General features: G+C 45.7%; 1 protein-coding gene across 1 annotated transcript in view; it reads right to left on the bottom strand.

Moving 5' to 3' along the window:
• The window catches only part of LOC113577449 (protein jagged-2), a 32,544-nt gene extending 14,948 nt beyond the window's left edge, over positions 1–17,596 (bottom strand). Inside the window, exons 1-3 of the mRNA XM_027010095.2 lie at positions 16,876–17,596; positions 12,115–12,426; positions 1,095–1,152 (exon numbers count right to left, since the gene is read on the bottom strand). Of these exons, the coding sequence (XP_026865896.2) occupies positions 1,095–1,152; positions 12,115–12,426; positions 16,876–17,025 (520 nt within the window). The 5' untranslated portion in view covers positions 17,026–17,596. The remainder of the gene's footprint in view (positions 1–1,094; positions 1,153–12,114; positions 12,427–16,875) is intronic.
• Positions 17,597–19,799: the final 2,203 nt, after the last annotated feature.

The following is a 19,799-nucleotide window of genomic DNA, read 5'->3' as shown; positions in this document are numbered from 1 at the left end:
TGAGAGACAGAGTAAACACACGTGAGGGACTGCATAGACACACGTGAGAGACAGAGTAAACACACGTGAGGGACGGCACGGACACTCGCCAAGGACAGTGCAGACATGGGTGGAGCTGGAGGAAAATGGGAGCAAGTGGTACAGAAAAGGGGAGAGACACAAGAAGAACAAGCAACATGGATGGAACGAGAGACAGAAAGATAATAGGATATGGAATTATGAATAACAAGGGAAAGAGAAAGAGAGATAACACTTTGGAATTATGGATGGAGAGGGTGTATGTGTGTGTGTGAGAGTGAGAGATGGAGAGAGACAAAATGAGACCACGGTATGGAATTATGGACAGAGGGAGGGTGAGAGAGAGAGACAGAGAGAGAGATAGCAAGCTTTGGGATTGTGTACGCTGAAAGGGTTAGAGAGCAAGGCAAAGTAAACACTGTATTTCAGCCTGTGCTTAAACGTGTGCTTGCGCTGAAATGTGCGAGCGTGAAATATGCGCGTGTGTGTTTCGGCGAGCGTGGACTGGCGCACGTGCGATCGCCAGCGCCTGTGTTTGTGTGCGCGGCGTGCGATTTCTTTATCTTTGCTCTCATCAGTGGCTCTTTCACACAGAGCAGGTCAGCCCGTCTCTGGGAGAGCCGGCAGGCGTGGGGAAGGTGGAGGCAGGGTGGAGCAGGTGGAGAAGGCCTGGCCCCTCCACCTCTGAATGTGTGTCGGGTGGGCTCGGGCTTCATTTGTTTGCTATGCTGAGTGTCAGCAGATGCGTAATTCTGTTCCTCGCTGTTTCGTGGGATTTGAGTGCATGTATGATTTATACGTCTATTGAGGAAGTAGTTATGACTTTTTATTTTCTCACAGTTACATGAAAGCATATGTGAGAATGTGCCTAAGAATGTGTGTGCGTGTGTGTGTGTGTAGAATGAATGCAGCAGCATATTTTTGGTCACAGAGCTTTTCCTTAATTATAAGAGAACATCATAAAGCAGCACAGGAAATGAAAAGGAATGACCTCAATATGTCTCTATGTTTCTTATTCTCTCTCTCTCTCTTTTACACACACACACACACACACACACACACACACACACACATACCTGGCTGTGATGTTTCATTGTCATGGTCAAGGACCTCGATCACCAAGGAGAAGGATTTCTGAACAGAAAAAACACAGAGAGACTTTAATAGTGGACACTAGGCACCCTCCAACACACAGCACACAATGCATGCTACCCAAAGTCAAAGGAAAACAGCAAGAACAATATATTCCCAATATAGACCATCTCCTGTAACTACTGACCCCAGTGACACGACTGACCCTGCAAATGTAAGAAAGCCAAGGTTGGCATACATACTCAAGAGATTACAATCAAACACTCCACATAACAGTTCCGTGTTGCTACCAGCACGAATTTCCACCTTTACACAAAAGAAATTCAGTACAATTCTGAACTCTAAAAATTCACAAAACAGAACCCTGCAATTAAAGTTTAACAGCCCATTGGTGGTAAACAGCAAGGCGGAGACGTTTATAAAGCTTATTTCCATGAGGCTGGCTAGTGCAACTTTCCATAAAGACACAATGACTGTCAGTTTTTGGCAAAAGAGACATGACAAGAGAAACAAATGAGACTCCCATTAAAGGCATTAAATTGTCTTAAATCCAGCTGTTCTATAAACTTAGCTAATGAGATTTCAACCAACCATTGTTTGTGATGCACACCAGACATTAACAGATGGAAAATCTCGCCTCTGTACTACAAGCAGCATGCGGTACTGGAAAAACATAGCTCTAATTTTTTAGAGGAGGGGGGCACAGGGAGAGAAAGGGAAATGAATAATTCAGTGAGAAGGTGTGCATATGCCATGCTGAAGACTCTAACCAGCTGTGGGGATGCACAGTCACGGCTGCCTCTGTATTGCCTGCTGGCGACAACAAGAGCCAAACAAGTGATGGAGGCAGGAAAGGAGAGGAGCGAAGGATGAAGAGGAGAGAGGTAGAGCAAGGGATAGAGGGAGGAGCGGGGAAAAGAGCTGGCTAAACTACAAGAGGTGCAAATGATTCGGTTAAAGAAGACAGATAACAAAGAGCCCCTTATAGTTCTGGTCCCCTGTAATGTAATCTCAATCATTTTGAAAAACCAGCACACGCATATCTTAAACTGTATTATACTGTTCCCATATCCAAGCTCCTGTCGAACTCTCAGGAGCACAGACTACAGTATCCTCTCTCAGTCTCTCTGACACACACACACACACACACACACACACACACACACACACACACACACACACACCATACCCTTACTGCCCCCCTTATGAGCACAAAGCATTCATAGCATCCACACCCTTAAATAAACAACTTACTAGAACAAAGACAAGTCAGTCTCTCCCTCTCTCTGACACACACACACACACACACGCACGCACACACGCACGCACACACACGCACACACACACGCGCACACACACACACGCACACGCGCACACACACACACACACACACACACACACACACACACACACACTCTCATGCCCACCTATAGTCTATAGAGACCCTTTGCCAACCATTTCCATCTTTCGCTCACCCTTCTCTCACCTCAGATATTACAGAGTGCACCAGACCACTGGTTCTACACTCCCAGCCCCCACACAACCACACAGACACACACAATTATTTCCAGTTCCTATTCAAGGGATTCAAGGGCAGGCAGCCGCAGAAATATGACTCCAACTGTCCATCTCTCTCTGTCTCTCTATCTTTCTCTCGACTGTCTCTTGCTTTCTCTTTCTCTTTACTGTCTGTCTATCTCTCTCACACACACAGAACTGGAATATTCATGAAACGGATAATCAGCAGACAAGATTGTGTGTGACATGCAGAACTCCTCAAGGAGACCATGCAACACAGACACACAGCATAGCAACAGTCCAATTTTGCCTTTGAGAACACACACAAATCAGATAAGGCCCTCTGAAGTGTGTGTGTGTGTGTGTGTTTAGCCTCCCTGATAATGAAGGGTAAGGATGTCAGGCTTGTTGAATAAGCTCCAGGCCGTTGTCAGCTGTCCAGACGGAAGTGTCTCTCCAGCAGAACCCCAGCGTTACGCCGGCCCCCAGACCCCCATCTTGGATCTTTCCTCTAGTTTATCTTTCACTTTCTCTCGCCAGGTCAGCAGATACAGACCATATATATATGGTCAGCAAGGAGACGGACCAGGACGACCAGAAAGGATGTGTGTAGGACATTCATTTTCTTTCGCTCAATCTCTAACACACACACACACACACAGGATGGGTGTCTGGCTTAGCTCTTTGACATCATGGGTCAAATTCATTAACCCCTAAAATCACTGTTAGTCTTACCAACCACGCCTTGGCTCTGACTAGACTACCATTCATATTTTGACCCAAAATTGACCCATAAATGAATGTAATATGCTTACAACACATTAACACGTTCTTTTGCACTTGTCTGTATGTACAAGTAGTAATAGAGTGTAAGATTGGTGATGTAGGATTGGTGATGTAAATGTTATTTTAACATAGATCAAACAATTTTAATATAAACTAAAGAAAATAAGTTTCATATCTATGAATGCAATCATGCAATCTCTGGCCTGATAACTCACTCTACAGCCTAGAAAATGACCTGGCTGTCCTGATAGAATCCCTTAAATTCATCTGTGTGTGCGTGCCTGCATGCGTGCGTGTGTGCATGATAGAGTAAATGCTGGCTGGCTGGACTTTTTTTCTCACAGGGATCAGGAAGAGTGCTGTGATGTATAATGGTCTGACCAACTAATGTCCCACTCTCCTCACCGTCTAGTCCCTCTATGTCTGTCTCTCTCCCTCCCCCCCCTCCCCCACTTCCTCCCCCCCCATTCTCTGTGTCACTGTTTCATACACTCACACACACACACACACACACACACACACATCATACACACTTCAATTAACGACAAGGGCGAACATTCAGTGATGCAGGAAGATCGCAGTGCGATCAGCAGCAACATGAGAAACGCGGTGGCAAAGATAAGATCACAGAGACAAAGTCATGATATTTTTACCATTCGGGCCAATGATATCTGCAGTGATGACAAAGCACTGGGTTAAGTGGTGCCTTAATGTCTCTAAAGTGAGTGTGCATGTGTGTGTTTATGTGTGTGTGTCAGTGTGTGTGCAGGCGCACTTCAGGCCTAGTTCTTTCACCTGGACACGTCTCCTGTTTCTCTTTCATTCACATTCTCTCACACGCTCTCTTTATCAGTAGAGCCCCATTGGTGGTCTATAATTTCCATAGAGAGTTAGAGCAATTATAGCAAAAGGTACTTTATTGTGAATCCGTGAATGAGAGAAAGTCCCGGAATGTTGTGCCAGTGTCAAAACGCGTCAATCCTAGATGAGTGAGGCATGCGGGTTTCAGGGCAGCAACCTTGAAGCTTCTTGTTATTCACGGTAATCATGAACTCGTAGTGTAATTTTTCAGCATGTGTGCACGGCTGGTTGTACGGCCTCGCTCGCTGGCTCATATGGAACTACTGCTCTGAGCTTTTCCAAAAGCAGGCTTAGGATCTGAGGCTTTCCAGGGATGTGCCCCGGGACTGTTGTGGGAAGCAGTTTGTCTGGAAAAAAAAACCATGAGTGGATGAAGAACCCAAAGATGATTAAAACAGCCATGAATCATATAAACCATTTTCCTTTTCCTCTCCCACTTTCTCCTTTTGATTTCATGAACTGAGCAGCTCCTCTATTTACATCTCTGCTTTGTTGAGGAAACTGTCCTTTTTTCCATTCACTCCCTGTTGCTCCATGGTCTTAGCCATCACTTTCTCACTATTGTCTCTCTATGTCTCAGTGTCTCACTCTTGTCTCAAACTCAGCATGTTTTAAACTCATGTGAAGGGTCATTATTGATGGTAAAGGCTGTATTCTCTTACTAATCCTCGTTGGTGTTCTCACTCGACTCTCTCTGGGTCTGTCTGGAATGGGTGCTGGGAGGAGGATATCCCGACTTAGCCAGCCTGTACAAACATCTCATTCCAACAGGAAGAACACCTTGACCACACACTGGAATTCTCTCTCTCTCTCTCTCTCTCTCTCTCTCTCTCTCTCTCTCTCTCTCTCTCTCTCTCTCTCTCTCTCTCTCTCTCTCTCACACACACACACACACACACACACACACACACACACACACACACATACACACACACATTCTCTCACATTCTATCTTCATCTTTCTCTTTCCCTGCCTCTTACATACACACACACACACACACATACACAAACTGCCAGATAGCAGATAGACACTCGTGGCATGTGGCCATTAGATCATGTGATGTGTGATAAACACTGATTTTAACTCGCATGCAGCAAGGGCTTGTGTCCATCACAACATCAGTGTGTTCATTTAATACACATGCGCATGCACAATTTAATCATCACAGCTGTAATTACAGTTTCTCATTCTGTCTCCCACACATGCACACCTTCAGAGAGTAGATGTTGCCATAGCAGCGGTGGCATTTCACCTAATCCTGATGGAAGAACGAAGGGGCATCGGCACGGTAACAAGGTAAAAAAAACAAAACAAAACAAAACAAAAAAACAACCAAAGGATAGGTGATAAAATTAGAGTATCTCTGTAGGAAAACAACACATTAGAAGGGTTTGGCTCTCTCCATAGAGGGGAAACATTACCTAATATGCACATCCACCTAGAAACAATGCAATACACAAAAGACAAACTCATTTTCATTATTAAAGTGTGATACATGAAACACATGATCACTGTCCTCTCCCAACCTTCAATGCCAGACCTCACGGCCCAAATAATTACCACATCACCACGGGCTTTCATTCTATAGCTCTCTAGTTTTCATTTTGTTCAGAGTATAATTACAGAGCCACCCCTGCCCCTACTTTGACTCTCTCTCACAGCCACCCACAACCACCTCCTTCCTAAAAATCCTCGTGGAGAGTCAAAACTCTTCCTGAGTTAATTGGCGTGACAGTGGTGTGTGACTGTAGGGCATTAAAAACAGCAGCCCCCACTCATGCAGCTTGGCGACAGGGGCTACGGGGGAGGGGCTTCCCACAAACACCTTCCACGGGAAATGACCCTGTCTGCCATGTCGCAGGCCAAAACATCCTATATGTGCAGTGCTCATAGACATATCTGTGCAAGCTTGTGTTTGTGAGTGTGTGTGTGTGTGTGTGTGTGAAGTTCCCCAGCCAGGATGTATTCTATGAAATTTGGAGACCTAGGTCAAATATTGTTAAAAGTATGCTATTCCCAGCCACAAACATTGTCAGACTGTTATAGGTATGTTGTAATAATACAACTGGACAAAGTATTTAAAATAATCAAAAGGATAAACTCACAGAAAAGGTCACAGAAGTGCAGGAAACGTGACCTTTCGAAAGATGAAAACGTCCTGCTTTTCTGACTATTTGCCAGCTCCTTATCACAGTGCGCTCATGGTGACCGGGTTCGTGTGCATGCGTCTGTCAGTTTAACAGGGCCTGCTATCCTGAGCGGTCCCCCTTTATTACACCCTCTTGCTGTTGGCCATTGGGCCAAGCAACTTCCTCCAGTCAATCCAACAGGACCTTAGAGAAACCATCCTCGTATCCGCTCGGCCCTAACAGTTCTGCGGCATTATTAAGCTACCACCTACTGACTGCTGGTCTGCTTAGATCCTCCAAAGCTCACGTTTAATCAACACATGCCAGGAGAGATCAAGAAAGGGACTCAGGGGTAATGAGGAGTGAAGGATTAGCAATGAGAGGCCAGAGCATGTAGGAAAGTCATCAGGAAGAGAAACGAGGAAGCTAATCGAATAGCTCAACACCAAACACCCCACGGTGTGTAAGTGGAGCGGTGGTTAAATATAGCCGCCAATCAGAGAGACAAGGCGAGAATGAAACACAGTTCACCTGGCAGCTGGATCACGCAAGCATTGCGAAAACAGAAATAGGAGAAACAAAAGAGAAATAAGGAGTGTATAAAAGACAAGCAGAGCGAACAGTCAAGAAGGGAAGTAAATAATCGTGTAAATGTGACCCACAGTGCTCTTATAAAGTCGCAGACACAAACACACTGGCATGTACACTTCCACGGCTATCTTTATGGGGGCTTTCCACTGACCTGTGTGTTGTTGTAGATACTGGCTTTGCCTACATGAATGACAAACTGAAATTGTAACCAATGAAATGTTATAGCTCCTTTGAGTTTTCTAAAACAAAGCTGCACACAAAAGCAGCATTTTGCAAAATAAAGCACAGTGATGTGAGGATTTTAATGTTTTCCAATAACAACCCCACAAAGAAGAGAAAGCATAGCAAAGTTGTTTGACATCACTGTGATGACATAAAAAGCCTACTCCCTCTCCTCTTTATTCTTATTATAGAAACTTCCATTTCAAACCAATTTGCACACAAATGAAACCATTAAAGCATGGGGCCCCTAGACACGGCATGTCCCAAGGTTATTAACTTCACTAAACATAAGAAAGAACCTTAATGGAATTAATTAGCTGTCTGCTGTCTGTCATGCTGACCAGAAGTACTGTTAGTATGGGTAATGTAGGTTTGCGTGCATGTGTGTGTGTGTGTGTGTGTGTGTGTGTGTGTGCGAACACAGTTTGTGCACAGATGTTACAGATTAGAATGAGACAGAAAGAACTTGAGAGAGAGAGAGAGAGAGAGAGAGAGAGAGAGAGAGGGAGAGAGAGAGAGAGATATCAGTAAAAGGGTCCTTTACATGGCTCAACTCCTGTGGGAGTTCTCAGCTATGCCTTGTGTGTAAGCGTGGGAGACGAGACGGGGGGGTTTCCCCATTTCCCCAGCACCTGCCCCCAGGTAAGTAAGTATCTCTGGTTCCCAGGCAGCAGAAATGCCCAGGTAACTGAGTGACAGAACTTTCCAGAATACAATACAATAGAGAGCAGTATCAACTTACCACGTCTGCCACAACACACAGACAACCTCTTTGAAACACATACACACACTCACACACTTTTGCACATGATTGCATGTACTGCAGTCATACTGTTTTAGTAGAAGTATATAAAAACTTATATTCACTTGTATGTAAGCATGCATACACAGAGAATTGACATCTACCACATAATCAGTCACCAAAACACGTGTCATGTACTGAGGAACCTGAATCCATTAGATAGCTCAAGAGAGGGCAGCGGGTCAGACCTCCCTGACCTATGACCTCTGAGAGTATTGAACCAAAATAAATGTCAGTGCATAATGGCAGAGAGGGAGATAAAATGAGAGTGAGACAGATTTGGGGCAAGGGGTGGGTCAGCAAATTTGGGTAAAACTTGGGTAATCTGTTTGCTCTTATTCTAACACAATTAGCAAAATCAAATATTTCATTATTTCATTACTTGGTGACACTCTTTGGGCAACAGGCTACTGATACTGAGACAGGAAACCCTGGTGGCCTGCATCAGACTACATAACACTGGTGAGCCAGCCATCTGTGGGGGGCCAGCCTCCCTTTGGTCACTGAGGGGAGCACATACCTTTTACTGCTGATGACTCTGATCAACAGGGATTTTGATAACTCTTCCCTCTTTGACCTTCATTTATAAAATCTGACCCTTAGCTCAAGCCATCGTTGACCTCGCAAATTGGAACTGCATGCCCGGGCCTGCTCCCAAACTCATTTACGTGTTCAGTGGAGGGTGAGCTTTCAAGGTTTTTTCTGAGAAGCTTTGGACCAAGCCCAAACCTTCCCATCCGGCCAAGATTACGGAGGTGTAATGTACCGAGGGAGTGAATTAAACAGATTAGAGAAACAGGTGAGTGTCGCGGCCAAAGACAAGAAAGGGCGAGCGTGCTGAGAACACCACACCCACTGAAGTTCTGGGACAGAAAAGGGCAGCACTGTGCATTCCACACAGCACTGTGCACATCAGTTCACTACCTGCATTTGAACTGTCCTGCTACACTCTTTTTTTATTTAGAGAACATGTAACACTACACACAGTACAGTGTCATAAGACCGTGGGTTGACATTAGTATTTGTGAATGACCAAACACCTTCTCTGATTCACGAAGCAAATGTGGAACTTGAGCTGTATTAGGCTTGACTCACTGTATTACTGGAGAAGGAAGGTTACTATGAATAATGTCCTGAGGTAACAAAGAATAATGATCCAAGAGAGAAAGAAAATAAGAAAGACAGACAGAGAAATAAAGGGAGGGAAAGAGGGTTAGAGAGAGAGTGAGAATAAGGAGGGGAGGGGTGGTGTTGGTATGAGTCTCAGCCCGGTGCCCAGGTCACCCCCTGAATCATTTTAGCCTTAAGACCATGGACTCAAAGCCTATGGTCTGAGAGCAAAGTCACCTTAAAAAGTCACCAGCACACACACACACACACACACACACACACACACACACACACACACACACACACACACATACACACACACACACACACACACACACACACACACACACACACACACACACACACACGCAAAATTTTGTAATCCTTTGTGAAACGAGAGAGTGAGCGGGAGAAAGAGACAGAGTGATAGAGTATGAGAGTGAGAAAGAGAGTGAGAAAGAGAATGCGAAAAAGAGACTTTGTAATCTCTCGAGAATATGAGAGAGAGATGCTGAATGAGAGTAAGAGTGAGAGAGAATGATAAAGAGAAAGACAGAGAGAGAAGGGGAGTGAGAGAAGGCTCAGTTTTCCTCATAATAACTGTGTTCACCTGTTCGTCCCCTCATCTGGGGCTGTGGGATACCCCTTATCCCGCCTGCCCCAAAACCCCCACACAAAAACAGAGAAAGGCATAGAATGCAAGAGAAATCCCCCTCTGTCTGTCTGTCTCTCTCTTTGTCTGTCTCTCTCTCTTTGTCTGTCTCTCCCCCTCTGTCTTTCTTTCTCTCTCTCTGTCTCTCTCTCTCTTTGTCTGTCTCTCCCCCTCTGTCTCTCTCTCTCTCTCTTTGTCTGTCTCTCTCTCTTTGTCTGTCTCTCCCCCTCTGTCTGTCTTTCTCTCTCTCTGTCTTTCTCTCTCTTTGTCTGTCTCTCTCTTTGTCTGTCTCTCCCCCTCTGTCTGTCTTTCTCTCTCTCTGTCTCTCTCTCTCTTTGTCTGTCTCTCTCTTTGTCTGTCTCTCCCCCTCTGTCTGTCTTTCTCTCTCTCTGTCTTTCTCTCTCTTTGTCTGTCTCTCTCTTTGTCTGTCTCTCCCCCTCTGTCTGTCTTTCTCTCTCTCTGTCTTTCTCTCTCTTTGTCTGTCTCTTTCCTTTTTTTCCTCTCCAAGTCCACACTACCCCTCAGTCCAACCCTGAAACTGAACCATATTGGCTTTCTCTTTCTCTGGCTGAATTTTCTCACACTCAGAAGCGACACCCCCACCCTATAAACACATTGACACATGGGCCCACAAAAAAGGTGTAGGACTTTACAAAGGTATACATCCAAAAAGAAAACAAATCACACATACACACACACACACACACACACACACACACACACACACACACACCATTATCATCATCATCATTATCATCTCATTTCACAGGCTTATTGAATTTTCTTGTGCTTGATACATACTGAATAATTCCCTGTGGAGTTCACTAACTCATACACTGTGTGTATGTGTGTGTGTGTGAGAGCGAGAGCGAGAGAGAGATACACACATTACTCTACAGTTGGTGTGAATCTAATAATTTCCCTCTCCTCCAGTGAAGTTCCAGTTGGCTTTGGACTTTATTGAAAACATTATTATGACTCAAATTATAAGCATTATAACCTCACTGCAGATGTCATGAAAAGCTCCCAGACATTAATAACAAACCAGAAGTGAGGGAGATACACAGTCTCCACATTCTGGCTTAACTAAGAGAGCAGCAGGAACACAGGGAAGAGATCACAGTGGGCGTCTAGTGTACTACTAGGCGGCAAATCATTTTAAAGGCTCCTGTCACCCAGGGCTGCTCCCCAGAGCTCCGGACAGACAGACAGCGGGATCAGCCCGAGTTGGCCGAGGACACTGGGGAGAGGTTACTGTGTGGACCCCAGAATGATTAGGAGATCGATGGGAAGCCGGAGAGCGTAAGGGGGATGCGGTGGTGGTGGTGGTATTGTCGGCCAGGGAGCATCAAGTTGGCAGCCTGAAATAAAAGTCCTGACCACACTACGAAGGAGACATGACCACAGGGCCAAACAGATGGATCCAGCTCTACTCGAGTTGTCTCTCTGGTCAGGAGACTGTGCTCTGGTTAACATTTATGGACCAAGCTGCTTATGTCCTGTAACACTGACTCACTTTCTGCTGGGTTGGTCTCCCTCTCTCTCTCTGTCTCTCTCTCTCTCTTTCTCTCTCTCTCTCTCTCTTTCGCTCTCTCTGGGATGTCTGGATCCCTGTGTCTCAGCCTTGTATTGTTGAGATATTTTAAGCCATGAAGGAATAGCAGATGGAAAAGCTTGAACCTGAAGTGGGAAAGACTGGGCTAAGATGTAATTGAGCAGTAATAGCCCGTGTAAGTAATGTTAGAAGGGAATCAGACCGATCCATTGTGGATGATAAGACAGAAAGGTCGATCTGTCTGGGAGAGCCAAGAGGAAAAACAAACCCCTAAAGAATCAAAGATTGCAGAATTATAAATATGAGCAAGGGCACCATGAAAGTAGTATTAGGACACTAGTATGAGAATTATTTAAATGGGATTGAATTAATACCAGTGAGAGGAGAGGAGAGAGAGAGAGAGAGAGAGAGAGAGAGAGAGAGAGAGCATGGGGTCAGCACCAGTGCATCTCTGTGCCATCAGTGAGCCAATGTCATGGCAACTGAAGGCAGCTCAAGGTGAAGTGAATGACATCTAGGTAGCAAGTCAACAACTATAGTAACCACAATGGTTATCTTTTAAAAACAGCAGTCTTTGCCTGAGACAGTAAACAACAACACATTTTAAAATGCAATGGAGCCTACAATTCATATTTTTAAAAAATGCAATCGTGTTTAAACCCCCCCCCCCCCCCCCCCCAAAAAAAGATCAGCCAAAAATAAATTCCTCAGCCATAAGTGCCTTGCTATGGCTGCTTTATCTGATCAGCATGGTGTCTGATCTGTAGAGATACTCACCGGCCAAGCATAATCGAATGGGATGATGATCCGTCCCCCCTCACCCCCCTCGTGTGCACGGTGACGCACGGTGTGCGAGTTCCCGCCCAGGACTGGTGTGCTGCCTATGCCAAATGTACAGGTGCCAGTGGGTGCCACCCGGGCCTGGTACTCCTTCAGACAGGCCCTGAAGAAGGTTTCACACTGATCATCGAGCAGACAGTCCTGCCCCCTACTGGCCTGGGGGTCACAGCACTGGCCGCTCTGAAGAATGCCCAGCGAGTTTTGCCACTGGTGGATCTGCAGTTCAAACGACCCCACGGCACGCACAACCTGAATGAGGCAGAGGAGAGATCGAACGTTAAGCTTCCTGCTATAACAGGTTCGGTAATAGACAACACAATAATGACACAACAACGTGCAGTAGTTATAGTCTGGAAATCTACATGAAAAATCGTTACAGAGGAATGCAGCACTTCTAAGAAAAGAATGTCATTCTTTATTTTCTTGCATCAGTAGTGATTATTTACACTGTAGTAGGCTTGTTGGTCATCTTTCTACACACAGGTAAATAAACACCAGAAAAATATCACTATATAACATATCACTATATAATTTTTAAAAAAATTATATTTATGTACAGAGCTAGGTACTGATTGACATCACATATCACATTGTGAAAACTAGGAAAACTAAAATACATTATCGCCACAAAAATTTATTTATAAATATTTAAGAGATATCTTACACATCTTACACATGCGGTAAACTCATATAATCACATGTTACACATGCAGTGTCCTCTCACACACACACACATTACTAATTTGGATGACTCAGCAAAACCTAAGGTCAAAACTGCAAATAAGTTCAAAAACACACTAGTGCTCTGTGTATGTGTGTGTCCTTGATGAACTGATGTTTATGCATTTGATCAAGAGAGTCAGCACACACTGACCACACTTCCTAAAAACTGTGCCCTTGTTCTACTGCCAGACAAGGAGTCGTCTTGGGACCCAGGATAGGACGCGGCAGTGCCGGTGGGAGTAAGAGAGGGTGTGGGGGGATCGAATCACTCCAAAGGGACGGTTGCTCTCCCCACTGCTGGGAGGCTTGTCTCTATCTGTGCGATCATCTCACCTTATCCTTCTCGATCTTCCGCCCCCCAGGTCATTTACCCTCTCCTCCATAAGCGCTCGCTCTGTCTCCGTCTCTCTCACGCTCTTTTTTCCGCCTCTCCCCATTCTCTTTTCCCATGCGACGGCTACGTCCTGCCCCTCTACGCCGTGCTCTCTTTCGTCCTTTATTTCTCTCCATCAATGCCACTCCTGTCTTTTCTCTCCTCTCCTCCCGAGGGACAGCAGACACTCGGAGCATAGGGTTCCCTCCCTCGCTCTTCATTACTCTTCTTTCCCTCCCTCACTCTTCATTACTCTTCTTTCCCTCCCTCGCTCTTTATTACTCTTCTTTCCCTCCCTCACTCTTCATTACTCTTCTTTCTCTCCCTCATTTTTTATTACTCTTCTTTCTCTCCCTCACTCTTCATTACTCTTCTTTCCCTCCATCGCTCTTCATTACTCTTCTTTCCCTCCCTCACTCTTCATTACTCCTTTCCCTCCCTCGCTCTTTATTACTCTTCTTTCCCTCCCTCACTCTTCATTACTCTTCTTTCCCTCCATTGCTCTTCATTACTCTTCTTTCCCTCCCTCACTCTTCATTACTCTTCTTTCCCTCCATCGCTCTTCATTACTCTTCTTTCCCTCCCTCACTCTTCATTACTCTTCTTTCCCTCCCTCGCTCTTCATTACTCTTCTTTCCCTCCCTCACTCTTCATTACTCTTCTTTCCCTCCCTCGCTCTTCATTACTCCTTTCTTCCTTTTGTGAGAACCAGCTGAAGCTCTCTCTCTCTCTCTGTTCTTTGTGCCATATGGGTTCTCTCTTCACCTCTGCTGTTCGTTTTCCCATCTCTCATTTACTGAGATGGAAAAGTGAGGAGACACACACACACACATTTGAACTAATAAGCTCCACAGAGACGCTGTGGGTCAGAACTGGTCCGCGCAGAGACTGATGGATGCAAGGCAGTAGAAAGATTTCTTCACGTCACACACAGACCAAGCCCGGTAGTGACATAAAACAATACACGCAATGTATTATACCAGAAAATATATACGCTAAGTGCGAAAAAAGACTGTAAAGTCTCAGAGAAACTCAAACCTGGAAAAATATCACCTGTTCATTCACTCTTACACACAAGAAACAGTGAGTAGTATCTAACAATGAGAACCAGTGGTGTGATCTGCACATAGGAGGCACTGCTACACATTAGGAAGAGCTGATGTCTGATAAGCTTTAAGATAGAGACCAAAGAGAAAACCTCAGGCAGCAACACACACACACACACACATGCACACAACTGTGCTGTCTTAAGGAATCTGGAGGTAGACAGCAAGGCTCGGTGGTGTCTGGCATCTCTCTGGGATGCTTCCATCCCAGCCGAGCTAGTGAAAGCCTGTACTGTCTCCCGACTCTAGCAGGGTGCCACACCGCCCCGTTCCTGCGGCCGCACGTCGCACACATCAAACAGCCGGGCAGAGATAGCGAGCCGGCCCTCACGCTCCACGTCTCTTTCTTCCTCTCCTGCCATCCTGCGCCAGGGTCATTCCCCACATACCTGCGTTTCAGCAGCCCCCCACCCACATCTCCACCCCCCCCTCCATCTCCCGTTTCTCTCACTCTCTCTCTCTCACTGTATCCCTCTTTCTTCCTCTCCCTTTCTCTCGCTCTCCCTTTCTCTTCCTGTCTCGCCATCTCCTTCCTTCTCTCTCTCTCTCTCTCTCTCTCTCTCTCTCTCTCTCTTTTCCTTTCCCTCTCTCATTCTCTCCCTCCCTCCTTCTTCCTCTCCCTCTCTCCCTCTCTCTCTCACTGAACAGCAGCACAGGGCTTTAAAGCCAGCAGCCCTAATGTAGAGCAGCACCACTGACTGGCGTGAGACAGTGGACAAAGGATGACCATTCGTATAATATCACTGACCAATATTATGCTTTAAGTACCAGGCAGTACACCACACAGTAACTATCATTAGCACTGCTGTCTTTGTTTGAAATGACCTAAATTACAGGAGTTTTGACCATTTCTGCTCAGATCTGCCCAACATCAAGACAAATTTTAAAAATGTTCAGATAAAATAGCTTTTGTCCAACTTTTAATAGACTTTTCAACAATCCACTCAGAATGACCTGTTATTTATGTGACTGCCAATAGCTGCCCATCATATTTATGGCCCATGTACTACAAATTTTGAGCCTAACCAATCAAAAACTGCAATTCAAAATTGCATTGCTTAAAAAACATCACACATAGCTCTTACTTTATGTAGCAGAGAAAGCATGACAGACAGACAGACAGACAGACAGATGGACAGATAGATAGATTTTTGAATACACCCTTTGCAGACATTGCTTAATATTGGAACACTGCTCATATCTCTCCCTTACCTTCAGGATATAGATTCTGAGCAAAGATCATGTTTTGTGTTATACCTTTCACACATTAATGAATGTCATTACATTGACACATTAGACACCTGGCATACTTTTTACAGGCCCAGAAGCTACCGTGCATGCTGATCCAGTGGCATCATAATTCTGTGACCTTTGCAGAGAATGACAGCCCGAAGCATGAAGCAACACACTGTGGAACAACACAAGGCCGACTGCACCGTTCTCACGCCCTCAGTACTGGGCCAGGCATGTCCGCCCACGGCAGAAACCGCCAGTACACAAAAACACACACTTGGCCTCTCAGCTCAAAGGCTCGTCCCAGTCGGAATCTGGCCTCCACACAGTAGGCCGGGGGTCATTTCTAATGTGGGCTACAAAGCCCAGCCCTGATCACCTGGACAGGGGGCAGAGGGGAAAGGGATCGGGGCAGCATGTAGAAGAAGTTTCTTCCTAATAGGTCTGTAAACACTTCAGTGGAGCGTCTATGTCCACTTAATACTCACAACGCAGCTAGTCTCTGTGGAGGTTCATGCATTTGTTTCGGTTACCTTGGCGATGGATTACGAACCATTTATTCCTTAGCGACTTTGAACGCTGCAAGGCGCAAAGTTATATTTGACTGGTGATGCGGTCAAGGCCTCGCAGGGATTTTGCGCAGTGACGTGTGACCGGAGGTGAGCCTAGGTCACCTCTCAAGTCTCCAGCAAGCTTATATCTGTAAACGTAATGAAATTGCAGAGAGACGCCCTGTCTAAACAGAAATGCATTGTACCGCCCCTGCTTATAAAACAAGAGTTTTATTATTTGCGTAAAAACAAACGGACGTTGTTAGTCCGAATACATTTTATACAGAATCCTGTCACAATGTCCGTACAAAGGATTTAACCGTGCCCCACTGCAAGCATTTCAATGCAAGAATGTCCTGTATGTTTATGCAAATGACAAATAAACCTGAATTGACGATGTTACAGTGTACACATCCCCTTGGATATTTCACAGAAATAAGTTTGATTCCGTGGTTTCCTATGCGCTCTGGTACGTTCTTTTTCTGTAATGCGGGCGAAATAAAATAGATCTGAGAGGAAAACAGACAACACGCCCATAGAAGCAACAAGTGAACCGCGCAACAAAAAGAAGGAACAACAGGTGGCGTTAGATTCTGGCTTGCGGAAAATCTACACGGTATTATCGTGCACATTTTTGATAGAGGCAGACAGGTAAGTAAAATCACGACATGGTTAAACGGCGGCTAAAATCGTACATAAATCTTCGGCTTACCTGCGACTGCAAAGCAACTGAGAAAAGAAAGAGCACGGTCCAGTGGTGACCCCGTTTCAGACCCCTGACTGCAGCCCGTGCACTTCTCGCGCTCTTCACGTCAGCGCTTTCCGTACTCCCTCCGTAACTGACCATCTTCGCCGCATGCATTTGCGGACTTGGACTGCGCGTACAGAACCTCGACCCCGTTATCCAGATTGGTTACGTTTTCTTCACTTAAAAAATCTTGCCATCGTGTTGGAGACAGCGTGGCAATAAAATAAGATACACTGGTAGCGTCCGCAGATAAATGATGAGACCTTCGGAGTGGTCGACCTGCCTACTTCTCGCCCCGGTCGCTCTCACACTTTGTGTGGAGTCCTGGGTGGGTTCTCGGGGGGAGGGGGGAACCGTTCCCACTACCTCCTCTGCCACCTGCCGCCCTTAAGGTGCTTTGGATGCCCGACTTACTGGTTCACTGACTCGAACTCTCATCCTCTTCACTCTCCCACTCTCTCTGAGCCGCTGACTTCTTCACCCTCGCTTAACCCCGGGTCGCCGCTGTTTTCACTCGTTCGTAAGCCTCCCCGTGCGGTTAACTTGTGACCGGAATGGAAGCATGCAAACAGCTCGGCAGACCGCTTATGAAGTGCGTGACAGTGTGTGTGGAGACTGAGGCATGAGTGCGTGTGAGTGTGTGCGCGGGTGTATGAAAAAGGGCGAGAAAGGGACAATGCTGTGGGAATGCCTGGTGAAGCGAAGCGTTGCGTATTTGAATCGGGAGGGAGTGTCCGCAGAGCGAGGACAGTCCTACCCGTCATCTAGTTTATGCGCCTAAGTTTCTATAATAGGGCTGGCCGCTTATAGATGAAATTTCACCTAGATAATAAGCCAAGGTAGACTATTTCACTGCGACCACTGGATAAAAGTGGACAGCACTTCAAATCGATTGTGTGTTACACGTCATGTTCAATATTCAGTGGAGTGGTACCCTTTTCACGGGTGTGTACACCCTTTGCAGTGCAGCAATAATGGTCCGATCCCCTCAAGCTTCACGTAATCTCCGAGCGAGATCAAAGTGCCGCGCCACCAATTAAGTCTCCGTTGGAAGTCGGACAAAAGACACGGGCAGCGGCTCGTTAGATTCAATAGGTCTGCACTTTTATGCAAAAACAGCATGTTCTTGCCGCGCGGCATAAAAAATGGGCAGAATGCTTTCACTGACTTAATCATTAGGTCATTGGGTGAAGACAAAGCAGTAACCCAAAGCGGGCTTATTCAGGAGTTCGGCCCCCATGCTGTGATTGTGGTGACCCCCCGTTTTCCAGTGGATATGGGTGGTTAATCATGCATAACCCAACTAACAGCTGAGCGCCGGCGTATTTATATGGGCTACTTGTGCTTGCAGTAGTGCGCGTGATTTGATGTTGGGTGCGCGTAACGGGCATCTGATCCCACAGATGTGCAAGCTATTAAACAGAAAGAAAGAAAATTACAAAACGCGCGCCCACGTTTTGGGCAGTGGTTGCGGAACATTTTCCGTTAAGCAGTTTCTGTCTGCGCTTAGGATATGTTTAGGCACAGAGGCCACTGAACAACGCAACTGTTTTATACTTGAAATAAAATGAGCCAGTTTTATTGAAACCAAGCCGCTTCGGCCTCCCTCCCCTTCCTCTCTCAGGAGATGAACTTGTTGCTGACGCTTACATCCCTGGCAACCAGTTGTTTCCCAAAGCAGTGACCCAGGGACAGAACAGAGGGCTCTTCAGCGCGAATCAGTCATTAGCATAGAGAGGCTCTGACCCGGGGCATGAACTGAATTTCAATTGCTCCTTATTCCGAATTCAAGACTGAGGGACGATTCTCTGATTTATTAGGTACACACGCAGCATAAACAGGGCTGTCATTTTCCACTGAAAGGGTTTGCTGATTATACATGTGATTGCCTGACGCCATCTGATGGGCACAGTTGTAACAACAGTCTGAAAGTTCTGGTAATTTTTTTTTTTACTTGACAGGCTCCCGCTGAATGGTTACGAGTAGTCAGCAACGGAAACGGCTTCGCAACCTTCTAGCCACGGTAGTAGTTTTAAGACAAAATTAAATTTGGTACGGAGCGGACTGCACCCGTACTATCTCTACCAGGGATCCCTTTGCTAACATGACTGTATTAGCAGGCCGATGCCACGCACCAAGCGCCATTAGATAGGTTTTGACTGCAAATAAAAGAGTATAGTGTTGGTGGGAAACCGTGGTCTTCAGTCTCGTTGCCAGGAATAAATTTCTCAAGGCAAAGCAGGAGTGTGGGGAAGATTGTACGAGAACGCACAAAAACGTCTAAGGCTGATGTTACGAGAAAGACCAAGGTCGTTCTGAGACTAACGTAATGCGACGAAACGCAAAATAACAGTAAAACGAAGCGACGCGTGGACAAAAATAATTAGGACCGTCATAAATAATAAGGACTGCCACTAGTGCTTTTAGCTGTTCAACGTCCATGTAACAGGATCTTGGAAGGTGTTAAGAAACCACACGAGCAAGACATTACTTAAAACAGAACATTTTGCTGACGCAATTTGCACATTTTTCAACATTGTTCTTTTCACATTTAATCCGTCGTTTTAAGCATTCTTTATGTGTTCACAAACTCAGATGGCCGGTGACGGATTCCTTGGTGCAGATATTAATTTCTGTCTATATAATCACTCATTACTGTGTGTTGAGTGAATAAGCGAAACTGAAAAACTAATTCTGCTAAACACCCATGACATACAAATTAACCACAAACCCTCATTTACTATCTCCATCTGCTTCGAGTGGAATCAGCCTAATCCAGTGAGCATTCAAAACCAACCCCTAGCAACCGCATGCACGTTTGCTGACCTGTGGGATTTTAACTTGTGGTAGCCATGGCTAGGCAACTCAATTGGAAAGAAGAGTAAATG

The sequence above is a fragment of the Electrophorus electricus genome, chromosome 4 (genome assembly GCF_013358815.1).
Source record: "Electrophorus electricus isolate fEleEle1 chromosome 4, fEleEle1.pri, whole genome shotgun sequence".
Classification (NCBI taxonomy): Eukaryota; Metazoa; Chordata; class Actinopteri; order Gymnotiformes; family Gymnotidae; genus Electrophorus; species Electrophorus electricus.
The sequence above is the reverse complement of the archived record's forward strand: the minus strand, read 5'-3'. Positions and strand labels throughout refer to the sequence as shown.